Source organism: Scyliorhinus canicula, chromosome 12, assembly GCF_902713615.1.
Source record: "Scyliorhinus canicula chromosome 12, sScyCan1.1, whole genome shotgun sequence".
NCBI classification, from domain to species: domain Eukaryota; kingdom Metazoa; phylum Chordata; class Chondrichthyes; order Carcharhiniformes; family Scyliorhinidae; genus Scyliorhinus; species Scyliorhinus canicula.
In genome coordinates this window covers 64,349,510-64,369,817 of record NC_052157.1, presented here as the reverse complement: position 1 = coordinate 64,369,817, position 20,308 = coordinate 64,349,510, and the positions used below count along the sequence as shown (strand labels likewise).

General features: G+C 49.0%; 1 protein-coding gene across 1 annotated transcript; it reads left to right on the top strand.

Moving 5' to 3' along the window:
* The first annotated feature begins 6,072 nt into the window (after positions 1-6,072).
* Positions 6,073-10,742, top strand: LOC119974268 (adenosine receptor A2a-like). Its single transcript, XM_038813038.1, has 2 exons — positions 6,073-6,398; positions 10,025-10,742. Exons 1-2 carry the CDS (start codon positions 6,073-6,075, stop codon positions 10,740-10,742), a joined length of 1,044 nt encoding a protein of 347 aa, XP_038668966.1.
* The last annotated feature ends 9,566 nt before the right edge of the window (positions 10,743-20,308 follow it).

Sequence of the window (20,308 nt, the reverse complement as noted above, 5' to 3'; positions counted from 1 at the left end):
TTCAGACCAATAACTCAATACACCAGTTAGTAAGTTCAAACAAGACACGTTTATTATAATACAGTTATCTACTACTTAGGCATATAAAACTAAAAGACTAGGCTATTCCTACCACTAACAGGCCAATACTTATCTGGAATAAGGGAACTGCCGGATCAGGGAACAATGGCCTCTTGCTTTGTCCTGGATCCGCAGGCTTCCAGTTGGTGTGGACTAAAGGGCTCAGGAGTGTCTACTCTCGTAGTGTGCGTTGTATGACACTTACCTGATGGCGGCTGCTGACCAGGCCTCTCCTCAAGGTTTTCTGCTGCAAAGGGGTTCTGCTGGGAGGGCCGGCTGGTCAAGAAGAAAGAATCAGTCCTGGGACCTGACTTTTATAGGTCCCAGGGGCTTTGCGTCCTTCTGGGCGGTCCCTCTCTAAACCTGCAATCGATTGGGTCTCTTCCCAATCGATTGATTTGAATTTCCCCAATAACGGGGCTGTTCCTCGATCACCGGACGGTTCCTTCCACCTTATTGGTGTCCTTTGTCTCAAACGCCACTGGCACCAGGATGTCTGACCTTCTATAGAATGTAACGATTGCAGTTAACTGTTGTGTTCATTGTGCCTGGGAATCACCGTGAATCGCTCACTTAATATGCGCAGCTCGTTAGTTACAATTCTGTCTGGTTTCCTTAGCAGCTAGAATACAGGGGATTCTGCAAACTGCTTGTTTCTTTGCCAATATCCATTTTTCCATGTAACCTTTGCGTTCTTCCATTTTGTGTGAGGAAGTGGCCAACCCAGGTGGCTACACTGGGTCCGTATCCCTCTATTCCCATCCTATTCATGTATTTGTCAAGTAGCCCCTTAAATGTCATTATTGTCCCTACTTCCACCACCTCCGGCAGCGAGTTCCAGGACCCACTACCCTCTGTGTAAAAAACTTGCCTTGTACATCTACTCTAAACCTTGCCCCTCGCACCTTAAACCTATGCCCCCTAGTAATTGACCCCTCTACCCTGGGGAAAAGCCTCTGACTATCCACTCTGTCTATGCCCCTCATAATTTTGTAGACCTCTATCAGGTCGCCCCTCAACCTCCATCGTTCCAGTGAGAACAACCCGAGTTTATTCAATCTCTCCTCATAGCTAATGCCCTCCATACCAGGCAACATCCTGGTAAATCTCTTGCGCACCCTCTCTAAAGTCTCCACATCCTTCTGGTAGTGTGGCAACCAGAATTGAACACTATACTCCAAGTGTGGCCAAACTAAGGTTCTATACAGCTGCAACATGACTTGCCAATTATACTCAATGCCCGGCCAATGGAGGCAAGCATGCCGTATGCCTTCTTGACTACCTTCTCCACCTGTGTGGCCCCTTTCAGTGACCTGTGGACCTAGATCTCTCTGACTTTCAATACTCTTAAGGATTCTACCAGTCACTGTATATTCCCGACCTGCATTAGACCTTCCAAAATGCATTACCTCACATTTGTCCGGATTAAACTCCATCTGCCATCTCTCCGCCCAAGTCTCCAAACGATCTAAATCCTGCTGTATCCTCTGACAGTCCTCATCGCTATCCGCAATTCCACCAACCTTTGTGTCGTCTGCAAACTTACTAATCAGACCAGTTACATTTTCCTCCAAATCATTTATATATACTACGAACAGTAAAGGTCCCAGCACTGATCCCTGACCCTGCGGAACACCACTAGTCACAGCCTTCCAATTAGAAAAGCACCCTTCCATTGCTACTCTCTGTCTTCTATGACCTAGCCAGTTCTGGATCCACCTTGCCAGCTCACCCCGGATCCCATGTGACTTCACCTTTTGTACAGTCTACCATCAGGGACCTTGTCAAAGGCCTTACTGACGTCCATATAGACAACATCTACTGCCCTACCTGCATCAATCATCTTTGTGACCTCTTCGAAAAACTCTATCAAGTTAGTGAGACACGACCTCCCCTTCACAAAACCATGCTGCCTCTCACTAATACGTCCATTTGCTTCCAAATGGGAGTAGATCCTGTCTCGAAGAATTCTCTCCAGTAATTTCCCTACCACTGACGTAAAGCTCACCGGCCTGTAGTTCCCTGGATTATCCTTGCTACCCTTCTTAAACAAAGGAACAACATTGGCTATTCTCCAGTCCTCTGGGACATCACCTGAAGACAGTGAGGATCCAAAGATTTTTGTCAAGGCCTCAACAATTTCTTCTCTAGCCTCCTTCAGTATTCTGGGGTAGATCCCATCAGGCCCTGGGGACTTATCTACCTTAATATTTTTCAAGACGTCCAACACCTCGTCTTTTTGGATCTCAATGTGACCCAAGCTATATACACACCCTTCTCCAGACTTAACATCCACCAATTCCTTCTCTTTGGTGAATACTGATGCAAAGTATTCATTTAGTACCTTGCCCATTTCCTCTGGCTCCACACATAGATTCCCTTGCCTATCCTTCAGTGGGCCAACCCTTTCCCTGGCTACCCTCTTGCTTTTTATGTACGTGTAAAAAGCCTTGGGATTTTCCTTAACCCTATTTGCCAATGACTTTTCGTGACCCCTTCTAGTACTCCTGATTCCTTGCTTAAGTTCCTTCCTACTTTCCTTATATTCCACACAGGCTTCGTCTGTTCCCAGCCTTCTAGTCCTGAGAAATGCCTCCTTTTTCTTTTTGACGAGGCCTACCAAGGTTCCTGAAATTTGCCGTATTTTTCCTTCTTCCTCACAGGAACATGCTGGTCCTGAATTCCTTTCAACTGACACTTGAAAGCCTCCCACATGTCAGATGTTGATTTACCCTCAAACATCCGCCCCCAATCTAGGTTCTTCAGTTCCCACCTAATATTGTTATAATTAGCCTTCCCCCAATTTAGCACATTCACCCTAGGACCACTCTTATCCTTGTCCACCAGCACTTTAAAACTTACTGAATTGTGGTCACTGTTCCCGAAATGCTCCCCTACTGAAACTTCTACCACCTGGCTGGGCTCATTCCCCAATACCTGGTCCAGTACAGTCCTTCCCTAGTTGGACTGTCTACTAGTTCTTTTCTCCTCCATCTTAAACTCCTTTTTTAAAATATCCTGTACATGTATTGAAACACAATACATGTACATCTTCTCTTTGTTTTCCCCGATGGCCCTCCATATAAAGTCCAGGATGCAATCAACCCCCTCAGAGAAAAACAAAAGTAAATTAGGCAAAAATATCAGTGTTTTTTTTTTGCTTTAAAATAATCATTATTAGTGTCACAAGTAGGCTTACATTAACATGGCAATGAAGTTACTATGAAAAGCCCCTAGTCGCCACATCCCATAGGCGCCTGTTCGAGTACACAGAGGGAGAATTCAGAATGTCCAATTCACCTAACAAGCATGCCTTTCGGGACTTGTGGGAGGAAACCGGAGCACCCGGAGGAAACCCACGCAGACACGGGGAGAATGTGCAGACTCCGCACAGACAGTGACCCAAGCCGGAAATTGAACCTGGGACCCTGGAGCTGTGAAGCAACAGTGCTAATCACTGGGCTACTGTGCTGCCCTAAAGATCATCAAGATTGATTGGAGAAACTCGTCTGCTCCTTGAGAAGAGAAAACTGAGAGGAGATTGGATATAGTTGTTCAAAACCATAAGGGGGTTCAGGACAGAATAGATAAGGAGCAACTGTTCCAACAGACAGGAAGAGTGAAAACAAAGAGGACAGCAATTTAAGGAGATGAGCAAAAGAAGCAACATCGACAGCATTGTGAGAACACCTCCAACACGTACTGCAGCGGTTAGGATCGTTTCTCAGACTGTATGAGTCTGCACGTTCTCCCCTTGTCTATGTGTCTCCGGGTGCTCCGGTTTCCTCCTGCAAGTCCTGAAAGATGTGCTGTTAGGTAATTTGGTCATTCTGAATTCTTCCTCCGTGTCCTGAACAGGCGCCGGATGTGGCGACTAGGGGTTTTTCACAGTAACTTCATTGTAGTGTTAATGTAAGCCTACTTGTGACACTTATTACCTCTGATGTTCATCCTGGGGACACACCTAGATGTAGCGGTAGAGCTAGGAAGACAAAGCACATCGAGGATCACAAGGTGGAGGGGTTTCTTCCGTAATGCGGGCCGACAGCCGAATCCTAGGCCTATCTCCAGGCATCCCCCCTACCCATGGCCCTCACCCACCCTCCGGCCATGGACATGTCCTTGGAGCTGTGTGACATCTCCTGGGTGTTCGGATGTTGGTTGTACGTGTGTGGTGTTGGCTCCTGCAGTGTTCAAGCATCGTGGTCTGATTGGGATCCTTGGCAATGACTCCCACGTGCTACATGGCCCACCTACCCACAGGAATCCACTTGGGTTGTGTGAAGTTCTCACCTAACCACGATTGCCTATTCCCAATCAGCAATAGCCTTCAGGCGCTTGGCCAGAGGCCTCGGCAGTCTGGGGGTTATGGGTGGTTATTGGGGCAGATGGGCAGGGACAAGTGTTGCCCCCGAAATGATACACATGAGCCAGGGGTTGGCATGGTGGTACTGCATGTGGTTGCCTCCCCATTGCTTCCCCAGCGCTTCTCCACCCCATCATCCCATGGCGGTCCACCCTCTGCCGAGCACTAGGTGGCAAGCCCAACACGCCCAGGCTCTTTGCCTGCGAGCAAAGGTGGCTATTTACCTCCTCGACTCCCCACAGAAGCCCTTCTGCATGGGTCATATTTTTAAAAATGAGTACTAATTTTGCCCTTGTGACCACTTGCTGGGGAGGCGGATGAATGATGGGAGGTCGTTGGATACAGGATCACTCCCGTTAATTGTATGGAAATGGGGCTTAAGTGGTGATAATTGATTTCTCGCCACACTACGGTGAGATCCCGATTTCGCCAACGGGAGTGGGCCGGCTGCATCGCAAACAAGCCTGACAAGGTTCTTGTTTTCGGCCTCTTCCGCAATTCACTGGACTTGTTTCACTCTAGCGAGAGCACAACAAGGCTAGAGAATCGCACTCTCTGTATCTGACCCAGTACTGTACCTGTGGTGGGAGTGTTTGATGGGGGACAGTATTGAGGGAGCTTTACCTGTATCTAACCTCATGCTGTACCTGTGGTGGGAGTGTTTGATGGGGACAGTATTGAGGGAGCTTTACCTGTATCTAACCTCATGCTGTACCTGTGGTGGGAGTGTTTGATGGGGACAGTATTGAGGGAGCTTTACCTGTATCTAACCCTGTGCTGTACCTGTCCTGGGAGTGTTTGATGGGGACAGATTAGTGGGAGGTTTAGGGCGCATGTGATTCTCATCAACTTTGATAGTGGGGTGATATTCCTTGCAATTTACGAATGGCCCCAAGCACCAAATACATAAGGAACAAAAGTGAAGCAAATTGGCTACTGCCCATGTTGTGAAACTGTGAGTTGGGAACCGTTTATTTGCTGAAAAGTGAACTGAAGCACATTAATGTGCTGTGATGTGAGACATTGATTATCATTTATAGATCTCAGATGCACTTTTCAAAGTCCACATTATGCTCTGGTATCAATTTGCTTTCTCTTGGCAACAGCCTGTGCTCATCTCAGAACCTGACAACAGGAGACACCCTGTTGTCTGTGTGAATCCATCAGTTTATTTTTTACACTCCAACAGTTGCTAATGTTTGCTGTGAAGTATGGTGTCATCCGATAAGAGACTCTGAGTGCTTCCTTAATGCACATGCAGGCTTGTTTCCGCTGATCCCTTGCAGAACGCTACCATTTGGAACCGCGGCAAAATATGCCTGAAAATTCAAGTTATAGATACAAACTCACGCAATGGAAGAGAATGCAAAGTTTTGCCTGTGAGTTGCACTGAAGCTTCTTTCTCCGTGAGGGATAACAATAATGATTTCCATGATTATCCGTTTCTCTGTAACCCCCTCTACTTCTAATTTGCCTGTCAGGTTATCAGCATGTTAGTGCACTTATATACCAATCTCCTGTTAGTTTCCACTTAAGTTGTGAAGAGACGCCAGCACCGTAGCAAGTACGGAACCTTTATATTAGAAGCTTGGGAGGAAAAGACAGCATTGGAAAGTGACCTTGTGTCGGAAACGTTAACCGAATCAATGGGAGCGGACAGTCTCTTCATTGTTCTGGAGGCAACGCTCGCTGTTGGAGTCATTAGTATGAACCTGCTGGTCTGTGCGACTGTGTACTTACACAAAGAACTAAGGACCCTGACTAACTACCTGATCGCCTGCCTGGCCCTGGCGGATCTGAGCGTGGGGGCCCTGGCTGTCCCATGCTCCATCTTGCTCACCTTGGACCTCACCGTCTGTTTTTATGGCTGTCTGCTCCTCGCCTGTTTCCCGCTCATCACAACGCAGTTCTCAGTCTTTGTGCTGCTAGCCATCGCAATCAACACCCACCTGAAAATCCGCCAGCCAAGCAGGTAAACCAGCGAACCTCGTGCCATTTGATCTTATGTCAACCCTGACCAGACTCAGCTGCACTGACGCTCTCTCTCGGTCCGTTCACTTCAACTCATCCAGAACCTTGTTCTATGTGTCCGAACCTGCACCAGCTTCATTCACCTATCACCCCTCCCCGATGCTTGCTGAGGCACATTGACTCGTAGCCTGACGAGACATCACTTTTATGGCTTTGTTTTCAAATCTCTCTTCATCTCCTCCCTATCTCTGTAACCCCCTCCTCCAACCCTTCCGATCTCTGTAACCTCCTACAACCCTCCCTATCGCTGTAACATCTTCCAGCTCCTAAAACCCTCCCGATCTCTGTAACCCCCTCCAACACCTACAACCCTCCCTATCTCTGTAACCCCCTCCAACAACCCTCCCGATCTCTGTAACCCCCTCCTACAACCCTCCCTATCTCTAACACTTTCCGACAACCCTTCCGATCTCTGTAACCCCCTCCTACAACCCTCCCTATCTCTGTAACCCCCTCCTACAACCCTTCTGATCTCTGTAACCCCCTCCTACAACCTTCCCTATCTCTGTAACCCCCCTCCTACAACCCTCCCTATCTCTGTAACCCCCTACTACAACCCTCCCGATCTCTGTAACCCCCTCCTACAACCCTTCCGACCTCTGTAACCCCTCCTACACCTACAATCCTCCCTATCTTTGTAACACCCCTCCTACAACCCTTCTGATTTCTGTAACCTCCTACAACCCCGCCAACCCTCCCTAACTCTCTAACATCCTCCAGCCACTAAAACCCTCCCTATCTCTGTAACCTCCTCCAACACCCATTCTGTTCTCTGAAAATGTCCACCAGCACCTCATCCATCCCTATCTCTGTAACCTTCACCAGCCCCTACAACCTTCCCTATCTCTATAACTCTCTCCTACACCCCTTCCGATCTCTGGAACCTCCTCCAGCCCCTACAACCCTCCCTACCTCTGTAACCTCCTCCAACCACTCGAACCCTCCCGATCTCTGTAATCTCCTCCAGCTCCTATAACCCTCCCTAGTTCCATAATCTCCTCAAACTCCTACAACCCTCCCTGTCTCTATTACCCCCTCCAGCCCCTAGAACCTTTCCTATTTCTGTAACCTCCTCCAGTCCCTTACAATCCTCCCTTCTCTAACCCCCTCCAACCCCTACAACCTTCCTTATCTCTGTAATTTCCTCCAACCCCTATAACCCTCCCTAGTTCCATAATCTCCTTGAACCCTATCGCTATTTCCCCCTCCAGCACCGAGAACTCTCTCAAACCAAAGAGAAAATGCTGGATAATCTCAGCAGGTCTGGCAGCATCTGTAGGGAGAGAGAAGAGCTAATGTTTCGAGTCCAGATGACCCTTTGACAAAGCTTTGACAAAGGGCCATATAGACTCAAAACATTTGCGCTTCTCTCTCCCTACAGATGCTGCCAGGCTTGCTGAGATTTTCCAGCGTTTTCTCTTTGGTTTCAGATTCCATCATCCGCAGAAATTTGCTTTTATCCAGTGTAGAACTCTCCTGATCTCTGTAACCTCTTCAGTCCCGTACAATCTTCCAGATCTTTGTATCCTCCTCCAGCTCCTACAATCTTCCCTATCTCTATTAGGCACACCAGTCCCTAGAACCCTCCCAATCTCTGTAACCTCCTACAGCCCTCCCTATCTCTGTAATGTCCTCCAGCCTCGAAGCCCTCCCTATCTCTGTAACGTCCTCCAGCCCTGAAGCCCTCCCTATCTCTGTAACCTCCTTCAGCCTCGAAGCCCTCCCTATCTCTGTAACCTCCTTCAGCCCCAACGACCCTCCCTATCTCTGTAACCTCCTTCAGCCTCGAAGCCCTCCCTATCTCTGTAACCTCCTTCAGCCTCGAAGCCCTCCCTATCTCTGTAACCTCCTTCAGCCTCGAAGCCCTCCCTATCTCTGTAACCTCCTTCAGCCCGTACAATGGTCTGAGACATATGCGCTCCTCCAATTCTAGCCTCTTACACGTTCCCCAATTTCCATCGCTCAATTGGAGAGTCTGGAACTAGGTACTCTCAGGATAAGGATCAACCATTTTGGAGGGTCAGTACTGAGGTCAAGCTGCACTGTTGGAGGGTCAGTACTGAGGGAGTGCTGCACTGTTGGAGGGTCAGTACTGAGGGAGTGCTGCACTGTCAGAGGGTCAGTACTGAGGGAGTGCTGCACTGTCAGGGTCAGTACTGAGGGAGTGCTGCACTGTTGGAGGGTCAGTACTGAGGGAGTGCTGCACTGTTGGAGGGTCAGTACTGAGGGAGTGCTGCACTGTTAGAGGGTCAGTACTGAGGGGTGCTTCACTGTCAGAGGGTCAGTACTGAGGGAGTGCTGCACTGTCAGAGGGTCAGTACTGAGGGAGTGCTTCACTGTCAGAGGGTCAGTACTGAGGGAGTGCTGCACTGTCAGAGGGTCAGTACTGAGGGAGTGCTGCACTGTCAGAGGGTCAGTACTGAGGGAGTGCTGCACTGTCAGAGGGTCAGAACTGACGGAGCGCTGCACTGTCAAAGGGCCAGTACTGAGGGAGTGCTGCACTGTCAGAGGGTCAGAACTGAGGGAGTGCTGCACTGTCAGAGGGTCAGTACTGAGGGAGTGCTGCACTGTCAGAGGGTCAGTACTGAGGGAGTGCTGCACTGTCAGAGGGTCAGTACTGAAGGACCGCTGCACTTTCAGAGGGTCAGTAATAAGGGAGTGCTGCACTGCCAGAGGGTCAGTACTGAGGGAGTGCTGCACTGTCAGAGGGTCAGTACTGAGGGAGAGCTGCACTGTCAGAGGGTCAGTACCAAGGGAGTGCTGCACTGTCAGAGGGTCAGTACTGAGGGAGTGCTGCACTGTCAGAGGGTCAGAACTGAGGGAGTGCTGCACTGTCAGAGGGTCAGTACTGAGGGAGTGCTGCACTGTCAGAGGGTCAGTACTGAGGGAGTGCTGCACTGTCAGAGGGCCAGTGCTGAGGGAATGCTGCGCTGTTGGAGGGTCAGTACTGAGGGACGGTTGCACTGTTGGAGGGTCAGTATTGAGGGAGCGCTGCACTGTTGGAGGGCCATTACAGAACGAGCGCTCAACTGTTCGAGGGTCATTACTGAGGCTGAGGGAGTGCTGCACTCTTGGAGAGTAATTCTCAAGGGAGCGCTGCACTGTCTGAAGGTTAGTAATGAGGGAGTGCTGCACTTTCAGAGGGTCAGTAATAAGGGAGTGCTGCACTGCCAGAGGCTCAGTACTGAAGGACCGCTGCACTGTCGGAGGGTCAGTACCGAGGGAGTGCTGCACTGTCTGAAGGTTAGTACTGTGGGAGCGCTGCACTGCCAGAGGCTCAGTACTGAAGGACCACTGCATTGACGGAGGGTCAGTGCTGAGGAAGTGCTGCACTGTCAGAGAGTTAGTACAAATGGAGTTCTGCATTGTCAGAGGATCAGTACTAAGGAAGCACAACATTTTCGGACAGTCATTAGCGAGGGAGCGCTGCACTGTCAGAGGGTCAGTACGGAGGGAGTGCTGCACTGTCAGAGGATCAGTAATGAGGGAGTGCTGCACTGTCAGAGGATCAGTAATGAGGGAGTGCTACACTTTGGCCCCATTTACGTTTTCAATTTTTTTCCCCAGATACAGCATTCTGGTCACCAAGAAGCGTGTCACCTTGGCGATTGCCTTCTGCTGGATCTTGGCCTTGATTATTGGCTTCACCCCGGTGATGGGGTGGAACAGCTCAGGCACTTTCGTCGCCTTAACGACCAACTTCACCATTCCTGCCGAAAGGTCCATCCTGAGAGAGATCTCTCTTTTGGGATTCTTCCCCCGACCCTTCAAGGTCATGATACCCGCCAATCACAGCTGGACGTCCGTTGCGCCTTGTTCATTCCGCAGTGTGATTTCCTTCAACTACATGGTGTACTTCATGTTTTTCTGTTGGACACTCCTGCCCCTCTTGGTCATGCTCGGGATTTACACCGATTCTTTTCGCATTGTTCGCCAGTACTTCAACAGTCAGCAGTTCAGATCGGCCAAGCGCAGTGAGATCCAGACCGCCAAGACCCTCTTCCTGATGGTGGGCCTCTTCTGCCTCTGCTGGCTGCCCCTCAATGTGGTCAATAGCCTAGTGTTCTTCTGCCCTGCCTGCAGCTTGCCCTCATGGCTGGGGAACTTGGTGGTGGTCCTCTCGCATCTGAACTCACTCATCAACCCGATGGTCTACGCCCTGAGGAAAAAGGATTTTGGGAATGCATTGAGGGCGGTCTTTGTCCGTGTGATGTGTGCTGCCAAGTACAAATCTTGCATTTCCAAGTCGAAGGTCGGCCCTGTGTTCCATATGACGAGCCCCTAGTCATTGAGATGTGTCATGAATTGTAGCTGATGAATGTTCACATGGTGTGGTGACTTGGTCTGCCTCCCTCCATAAATGTGAGCTCAATCAAAGCTCTACTGCTCATGTCTTAATTCTTGTTGTCCTATCTTCCAGTTTACTGCTCTCCTACATTGGCTCCAAGTCTAGCAATACCTTGATTCCTGCCCTTGCTTCCAGACTGCTTCATGGCCTCACTCCTTCCAATGATGAAGTAATGGAAATCAGGGACGAACAGGGGTATAGAATTGGAAGAGCGCAGAATTATCTGCTGCTTGTACTGGTGGGAGATTACAGATATTGGGAGGGTTGTAGGGGCTGGAGGTTGTTACAGAGATAGGGAGGGTTATGGGGCTGGAGGAGGCTACAAAGCTAGGGAGGGTTCTTGGGATTGGAGGTTGTTACAGAAATAGGGAGGATTGTAGGGACTGGTGGAGTTTATAGAGATAGGGAGGATTGTAGGGGCTGCAGGAGATTATAGAGATAGGGAGGGTTGTTAGAGCTGGAGGAGTTTACAGAGATAGGGAGGGTTCTAGCCTTTGGAGGAGCTGACAAAGATACAGTGGGTTGTATGGGCTGGAGGAGGTTACAAAGGTTACAAAGATCGGGAGGGTCCTGAAAGACGTGCTTGTGAGACATTCTGAATTCTCCCTCTGTGTACCTGAACAGGCGCCGGAGTGTGGCGACTAGGGGATTTTCAGAGTAACTTAATTGCAGTGTTAATGTAAGCCTACATGTGACAGTAATAAAGATTATTATTAGGAGCTGGATGAGGTTACATGATAGGGTTGTAGGAGCTAGAGGAAGTTACAGAGATGGGGAGAGTTGTAGGGATCGCAGAAGGTTACAAAGATATGAGGGTTGGAGGTGCGAGAAGAAGTTACAGAGATATGGAGGGCTTCAGGGTCTGCAAGAGGTTACAGAGATAGGGAGGGTTTTAGGGACTGGAGGAAGTTATAAAGATAGGGAAGGTGTGAGGCTCAGAGAGATTTAAATATAAGTATGACAATATTATGTATGAAGCAGTGCTGGACCAAGGGCCAGGGAGCACAGGAGTGATGTCTTCAAAAAATGTATAAACTTCTCACAGATATTCCAATGTGTCATGGTGCATAATGTACGTGTGATTTTCAGGTAAAATCATTATCACAAGGAGTCCACAGCACAGGACAAATAGTGTAAATGATCAGACCATACTTTTTGTGAAATTGATTAATCAATAAATATTGGCCCGAGACCCAAGGGAGAACTCCCGCTGCTTTTGGTGGCTGTGGTATTTTTACATCGACCTGAGAGGTCTTGTTTTAATATTTAATCGCAAAGAGTGCACTGCCTCAGTACTGACCCTGAGACAGTGCAGCGCTCCCTCAGTACTGACCCTCCGACAGTGCAGCACTACCTCAGTACTGACCCTGAGACAGTGCAGCACTCCCTCAGTACTGACCCTCTGACAGTGCAGCACTCCCTCAGTACTGACCCTCCGACAGTGCAGCGCTCCCTCAGTACTGACCCTCTGACAGTGCAGCACTCCCTCAGTACTGACCCTGAGACAGTGCAGCACTCCCTCAGTACTGACCCTCTGACAGTGCAGCACTCCCTCAGTACTGACCCTCTGACAGTGCAGCACTCCCTCAGTACTGACCCTCTGACAGAGCAGCACTCCCTCCGTACTGACCCTCTGACAGTGCAGCACTCCCTCAGTACTGACCCTCTGACAGTGCAGCACTCCCTCAGTATTGACCCTCTGACAGTGCAGCACTCCCTCAGTACTGACCCTGAGACAGTGCAGCACTCCCTCAGTACTGACCCTCTGGCAGTGCAGCACTCCCTCAGTACTGACCCTGAGACAGTACAGCACTCCCTCAGTACTGACCCTCTGACAGTGCAGCACTCCCTCAGTACTGACCCTGAGACAGTGCAGCACTCCCTCAGTACTGACCCTCTGACCGTGCAGCACTCCCTCAGTACTGACCCTCTGACAGTGCAGCACTCCCTCAGTACTGACCCTCTGACCGTGCAGCACTCCCTCAGTACTGACCCTCTGACAGTGCAGCACTCCCTCAGTACTGACCCTCTGACAGTGCAGCACTCCCTCAGTACTGATCCTCTGACAGTGTAGCATTCCCTCAGTACTGACCCTCTGACAGTGCAGCACTCCCTCAGTACTGACCCTCTGACAGTGCAGCACTCCCTCAGTACTGACCTTCTAAAAGCGCAGCATTCCATCAGTACTGACCCTCCAGCAGTGCAGCACTCCCTCAGTACTGACTCTCTGACAGTGCAGCACTCCCTCAGTACTGACCCACTGACAGTGCAGCACTCCCTCAGTACAGACCTTCCGACAGTGCAGCATTCCCTCTGCATTGATCTACTGGCAGTGCAGTGCTCTCTCAGTACTGATCCCCTGACAGTGCAGCATTCCTTCAGTAAAGACCATCCCACAGTGCAGCACTCCCTCAGTACTGATCCTCCAGCAGTGCAGCATTCCCTCAGTATTGATCCTCAGACAGTGCAGCATTCTCTTGGTACTGACCTTCTGATAGTACAGTGCTCACTCACTATCCACTGGGAGTGTCTGCCTAGATTTTGCGTTCCATTCTCTGGAGTGGGACTTGAACCCATGACCCCGAGACACTGAGAGTCAGCCACCACTACAAAGAAATGAAAAGGCAACCTAAAAATAACAAGCAGAAATTGCTCCGTATTTTAACCTGGACATTAGCTTTGAAATGAATGGTGCATTTGATACTGTTAATCATTCCATGGAAAGTGTAATCGGCGTTGAGTAAGTTATGACATGAGTGATGTAATTTATTTGTCTACCTGTGAGATTAAATAAATGGAACCGTGTGATTTTTTTTTCCCTGGGTCTTAATGAAAAAACAGTTCCAGCCAGGAGCTGTGCATTGCCAGTAATGACTGCTATTTTGTATCACAGCCTACGTCATTGCAGTCCTGATTTTCTTTGATCGTTTTCACAGAGAGCTCCTGGGCTTCTTACAAAGTAACATGGCCGGGATTCTCCGATCCCGCGGCGGGTCAGAGAATCGCCGGGGGGGGGGCGTGAGAATCACCCCGGGCCACCGATTCTCTGGCGCCAATTCTCTTCACCACACGAATGGTCCCACCCGGCGGGACCTCGGAGTTCTGGCTGTGGGGGCCGTCTTGGTGGGAGGGGCCAGTGGGATCTGACTCCGGGAGGGGGGGGGCCTCCACTGTGGCCTGGCCCGCGATCGGGGCCTTCCAATTGACGGGCGGGCTAGTTCCGTGGTGGGGCCTATGTTCCTCCTCACCAGGCCCCTGTAGGGCTCTGCCATATTGCCCGGGAGCTGGCGCGGAGACGGGAACCCACGCGCATTCCCGGACCCACGCCGGCCGTGGCGGGCCAGAGCAGCGGACACCACTCCTGTGCCGTACTAGCCCTCTCGGAAGGGGTGAATACCTGGGCCTTGAGGCCCATTGACGCCAGAGTGGCTTGTGCCGCTTTTGATGCCGGCATCAGAACTTGGCTGCGGGATCAGAGAATCCCGGCCCTTGTATTTATGTTCCCTATTTAATGCAATGAAATGCCACTAGGCGCTTCACAGGAACATTATAAAACAAAATATGGCGCTGAGCTTCTGACAATCAAAGGGAAGTAAGTATTTGGAGCAGGGTCAGGAGATTTGGTCTCTCGAGCCTGCTCCGCCATTGCTAAGACCGTAGCTAATCTGATTGTGGCCTTTCCACCACTCTGCTGCCTGCCCCCAAAACCCTCGACTGACCCATCGACCAAAACTGTAGCTCGGCCTTGAACATATTCAATGAGCCTCAGCCTCCACTGCTCTCTTGGTGTATGTGTGTGTGTGGGGTGGGGGAGACAATTCCACAGACTAACCACCTTCTGGGAGAAGAAATTCCTCCTCACCTCCGTCTTCAATAGGAGACCCCCCCTATTCTTCATCTGTGCATCCTCCCATAGTTCTAGATACCGCCCTCCTCCGCAAGGCAGGAAACATCCTCTCAGCATCCACCCTGTCAAACCCCGCCCCCAGAGTCTTATCTGTTTCAATGAGATCACCTCTCATTCTTCTAAACTCCAATGGAAGTTGGAAGAGTGAATAAACCGGGTGGGAAGGGTCTTTGATTCTGCTGCCCGCTTTCCCAAGGCAGCGGGAGATGTAGACAGAGTCAATGATGGGAAGCAGTTTTGCGTGATGGACTGGACGGTGTTCACGACTCTGTAGATTCTTACTGTCTTGGGCCGAGCAGTTGTCCTACCAGGCTGTGATGCAACCAGATAGGATGTTTTCTATGGTGCATCTGTAAAGATTGGTAAGAGTCAATGAGGACATGCTGAAATTCCTTAGTTTCCTGAGAAAGTAAAGGAGCTGTTGTGCTTTCTTGGTCATAGCGTCGACATGGGTGGACCAGGACAGATGTGCACACCTAAGAATTTGAAGCTGTCAACCCCCATCTCCACCTCGGCACCATGATGCAGACAGGGTGTGTACGATACTTTGCTTCCTGAAGTTAATGACCAGCTCTCTAGTTTTGCTGACATTGAGGAGAGAGATTGTTGTCGTTACACCACTCCACTAGGTTCTCTAACTCCCTCCTGTACTTTGACTCATAGTTGTTTGAGATCCAACCCACAACGGTTGAGTCATCAGCAAACATGTAGATGGAGTTAGAGCCAAATTTTGCCACAGTCGTGTGTTGTTGTTTTGGAGATTTGATGTGAGCTTGGCTGGGATTATGGTGTTGAATAGGAGTCTGACGTAAGAGTCCTTCTTGTCGAGATGCTCCAGGGATGAGTGTAGGGCCAGGGAGATGGCATCTACTGTGGACTGGTTGTGGCAGTATGCGGATTGCAGTGGACCAAGGCATTCTGGGAGTATGGAGTTGATGTTTACATGACCAACCTCTCGAAGCACTTCATAATGTTAGATGTCAAGGCCACCGGATGGGTCGTTGAGGTACGTTGCCTGGTTCTTCTTCGGCACCCGTCTTAAAGCAGTTGGGAACCTCGGAATGGAGATGGAAGAGGATGAAGATGTCCACAAACACATCCGTCAGCTGGTCCACGTAGGATCTGAGTGCACGACCAGAGACCCTGTCAGGGCCCATCACTTTCCGAGGATTCACTTTCAAGAAGGCCGATCTGACTTTGGAAGCTATGATGGTAGGATGTATTCGTGACTACTGGGGCAGTCGACAGTGGTTTGATGGGTTCCTGCTCAAACCGGGCATAGAATGCATTGAGTTGAATACAGTGCAGAAGAAGGCCACTGAATCTGCACCGACCTTCTGTAAGAGCACCCAAACCTGTTGTGTTCTATGGCTCCCCTGATCATGAAGGCACACATAAAACATGAAGATGTGATTGTAATAAGTATTTATTCTTGACTCGCCGAATGGTAACCATGCAATTCTATGCACAAACAATTGTGTCTCCTTTACTGTGAAGCTAAGGAGAGCTATGACTGCCCCATTGTCCATCCTACTACCAAGTGCCCCTGTTTCGTCCGTCCCCCGGTATTTATATGTCTGTATGGGTGTCTGGTTCCACCTACTGGCGGGAGGTCATAACTGTCACTACTTGTATTCATCAGTGGCTGTGTACACTGATGTTGTTATATACAAATATATGCAACTATGTACAATTATACATAGATACAAGGATCCGGAGGTAGTGCGAGATGGAGTTTCATTGCAAAAGTCATGTTATTACACTTTACAAACTCCAAAAATACAAAATAAAAGAAGCAAAAGCGCAGGCATAAGGAAGGACAAAGGCAAAGAGAGAGATGAGACAGGCAACACTTGGGCTTGGGCTTATACCTATGTTTGACACCTCCCACCCCTTTTGCCCCCTATTGTATTTATAAGTATTAAAGTGTAACTTCTGAATGGTGGTCTTTACCATCACTCACATTGATATCTGGCTTACTGATTGTACTCCCTTTGCAGTTTAGCTGAGAGGCTGGTGTAAGGTTCCACCGCCAAGCTAACCTTGACTTACTTAGAAACTTGTATTTCAACTGCAGTTACAATATTTTTAAAACTTGGATTTTAACTATTTCCATTCAATCCCCACCTTGGTTCTTCTAAAAAGTCTAAGAGAATTAATCAATAAAATCTAGCAAGCAGGAAATAGCGCAAAGGAACACATTCACAGATGCCTTTGATGGTCCTTTTGTTTAGGAACAGCCTTCAACACTGAAATGGGTAAGCCAATAAAGTTTTACAAGCCTTTAAATATAGGAAATATAGGTAAAAGGGGATGATGAGTTATAGTCTTGAGAGGCATAGCCTTAGCAGGGGCTTTGGTTAGCCATTTAAAGCAATAACTTAATGAGAATAAAAACATAATACACAATGAAAACGAAAATTGAGCCCAGCCATCCAGATGCCCAGCTCCACAAGATGTTGGCTAGTGGTTGTTTGAGTTTCTTTATCTCCATTTGGCCTTGGGAACCTGTTTAAACTTAGCTTGGCTGGACTGGCTGGTTAAGGGAAAACCAGGAATGCAAAAACTGAAACTGCAAACAACCTACACAACAATATGGCTAAACATATAAACAAAATGTAAAACAAAAATTGGAAGAATTGTCTTTTCAAAAGATAGGAGTAAAAATTGTCTTTTTAATCACGGTGTGCTTGTTTAGCGTGAGGTGCGTAAATCTAAGCTTTCTTTCCCTGGACTTTAACAGCTCCTTGCATGGTCAGGAGCACTTGATAGGGCCCTTTCCACTTAGCATCCAGGGGTTCTTTTTGTACTTTCTTCATGTAAACCCAAACACGGGGGACGATACCGTGTCCTCCTTCTGGCGGGTCTTTCCCCAGGCTGCCAATACTTGTTGGGAAGCTGAACTAATAGCATTTGTTAGATTCTGACAATATTTTAATAAGGCATCACTCATTAAGTAACAATCGGCTTTTCACAAATCAGTTATTCCTGGCAGGGACATGGGTCTCCCTGTTATGATTTTAAATGGAATCAGACCTGTAGTTCTATTTGGAGTTGCCCTCATACTGCACAGGACTATAGGTAGTGCCTGGAATCAAGGCATGTCTTCCTAATGATGTTTGGCAAGTTGATGTTTCAGAGTTCTGTTCATTCTTTCCACTTTCCCTGAAAATTGTGGGTGATGAGGACAATGTAAGTCCCAGATGATGTTTAGTAGTCTGCAGACTTCTTTGCACACAGCACCCAGTCAATGCTGGTCGGGACTCCCCATCGGGGAATGTAATCCTTACATAGGATCTTGCCCATGAGATTGGCTGCGGCCCTTTTAGTTTGAATGGTTTCCACCCACCTTGAGAACTTGTCAACCACCACGAGAACGTTGGTGTATCCTTGAGATGGAGAAAGGGAGATATAGTCGACCTGTAAATGCTGGAATGGTCCCGCTGGAGCAGGGGACCTCAGTTGGGGCATAACCATGATAGGTCCAGGATTGTTCTTCTGGCAGATCACACAGCGTTCTGCGACCAACTGGGCATGTTTTTTGAATCCCCAAACCCACCAGCTTTTCTGGAACCGTGCTGTCATCTGTTGCAGGGCCAGGTGCTCCCATGAATGGATCTGTTGGGCTAAATAGGGCATCAATGCTTGTGCTGCGACTGGCGTGTCAGTTTCCCTTTGTCACCAGCTGACTTCATCATCTAGCTTCATTCCTGCTTCAATCCATGTCCACTTTCTCTTTGAGTGCAGTCACCTTGCATTGTCTGCATATCTCGAGTTAGACTGATTGCTCCCAGTCTGCATATTTGTGCTAGTTCCTCTGGAGGAGCGCATTGTGAGGTGGCCTCTTTGGCTGCCTTGTTGGTTAGGGTGTTTCCTTGTGCTTCTTTGGCATTTTCCTTCATATGGGCCCTACACTTCAAAATGAACACTTCACGTAGTAGTTGTATGGCCTCTAGTGAGTCTTGTACCTCCTTCCCATTTCGGCTCGGTGTACCTGCGGCAGTGAAAAATCCTCTTCTCCGCCACAACTGGTCAAAGTCGTGAGCAACTCCAAATCTGTACCTTGAGTCTGTATAGATATTAGCTGTCTGTTCTTTTGGTATCCAGCATGCCTCTGCCAGGTCCCGTAACTCAGCCTGTTGGGCTGATGTCCCTGAGGGCAGGCAACCCTTTGCCACAATCTTGTGACCACCCATCCTGCTTTTCGGATACAATTGTCAACGAAAGAGCAGCTGTCTGTAAATAGGATCAGGTCTGGGTTGTGCGATGGTTCTTCTGCTGCCAAGCTTGATTCCTCCATTTCGCTCAAGATCGCCACACAGACATGTCCTTCTTCTCCGCCCTCATGCTCCTCGGGAAGCGGGAGCATAGATGATGGGTTCACCGGGCTAGCTCGGACAATGTGGAGATTGGGGGCTTCCAGGATTGCTGTCCATCTTGTCCATCTGCAGTCATTCTGTTCATAGACAACACAATGTGTACGGTGTGGGGGTACTTGACAGTTATCTTCTGGTCTAGGTCTGGACGTGCAGTAGCCATTACAGCCTGACACGGCCTCCATGGCTCTTAGGCAACTTCCCCATCCGAGGGCTCCTGTGCCCAGTGCTGCCGATTTTGATGAGTGGAATACTATCCCACTAGCGTCACTAATAACTGTTGCCAATTCTGCACTGCCAATAATATTGCCCTTCTTAATATCGAGTAATATTGCTTTTCAGCGTCACCAGGTATCAGATGATACCATCACAAGGTTCAACCGGATATTGAACAAAGACCCAACAAGTCAGTTAGTTCAAGTTCAATAATGGTTTATTTACACACAAGACTAACTCACACATGCAACATAAAAACACTACAAGCTAAACTGCACCTAACACTACAACAACCTGTCCTTAACTTTCAGGCACCCAGCTTTGGCAGAGGAACAAGGCCTTTGTTCGGATCTGGAGTGGCCGGGTCTGGAGAAGTAACTACAGTTCTGCTGGGCTCATCCGTCTGGTAGCGATCATTGATCTTGAACTTGCTTCTGGTCGTGGTGCTGCAGCTGGCTTCAGGTACAGGCCAGGCCGAAGAATGCCCGTGTGCCAGGGCCAAAAGAGATCGAACATATGGCAGTGTCTCTCTTTATCCTTTGGGGTTTTGCGCTCTTTTGGGCGGCCCTTAGCTTTGGACCCAATAATTCGCCTACGATTTGAGCCAATAAAGGGGCGGGTGCCTTGATGACTGGGCATATCCTGGGCGGTCTTTGACCTTGGCTGTTTGGGCTTCCTGGGTGAAGAAAGTGGTGCCAATGTGTCTGGAATTGTATCTGATACCTGAGTACCAGTCCTTTGTCCTGGGGAAATGGGCCATTAGAATGCAAATCAGCTGGGGGTTTCGATACTGTCTGGTTCTCTGTTAGCAAATATACGTTCAGGCTCTGGGTTTGCCGGAATCCTGTATTGGCCATATTTCCCTTGAGTCTTTGCAAGTATCCATGTTTACTTTGTAAGTGGCCATCCCAGGTGGTTACACCAGTTTTCCTGAATAGTATCCAATGGGTTTCTGTTGATCCCCATGATCTTGTGCCAGTATGGCTGTCATGTAGCCGCCTTTC

Excerpts from the sequence above, each read along its gene's own strand:
- LOC119974268 (XM_038813038.1), top strand. The coding sequence starts at position 6,073 with ATGGGAGCGGACAGTCTCTTCATTGTTCTGGAGGCAACGCTCGCTGTT. Across the intron at positions 6,399-10,024 it reads AAAATCCGCCAGCCAAGCAG|ATACAGCATTCTGGTCACCA; the intron begins GTAAACCAGCGA and ends TTTTTTCCCCAG.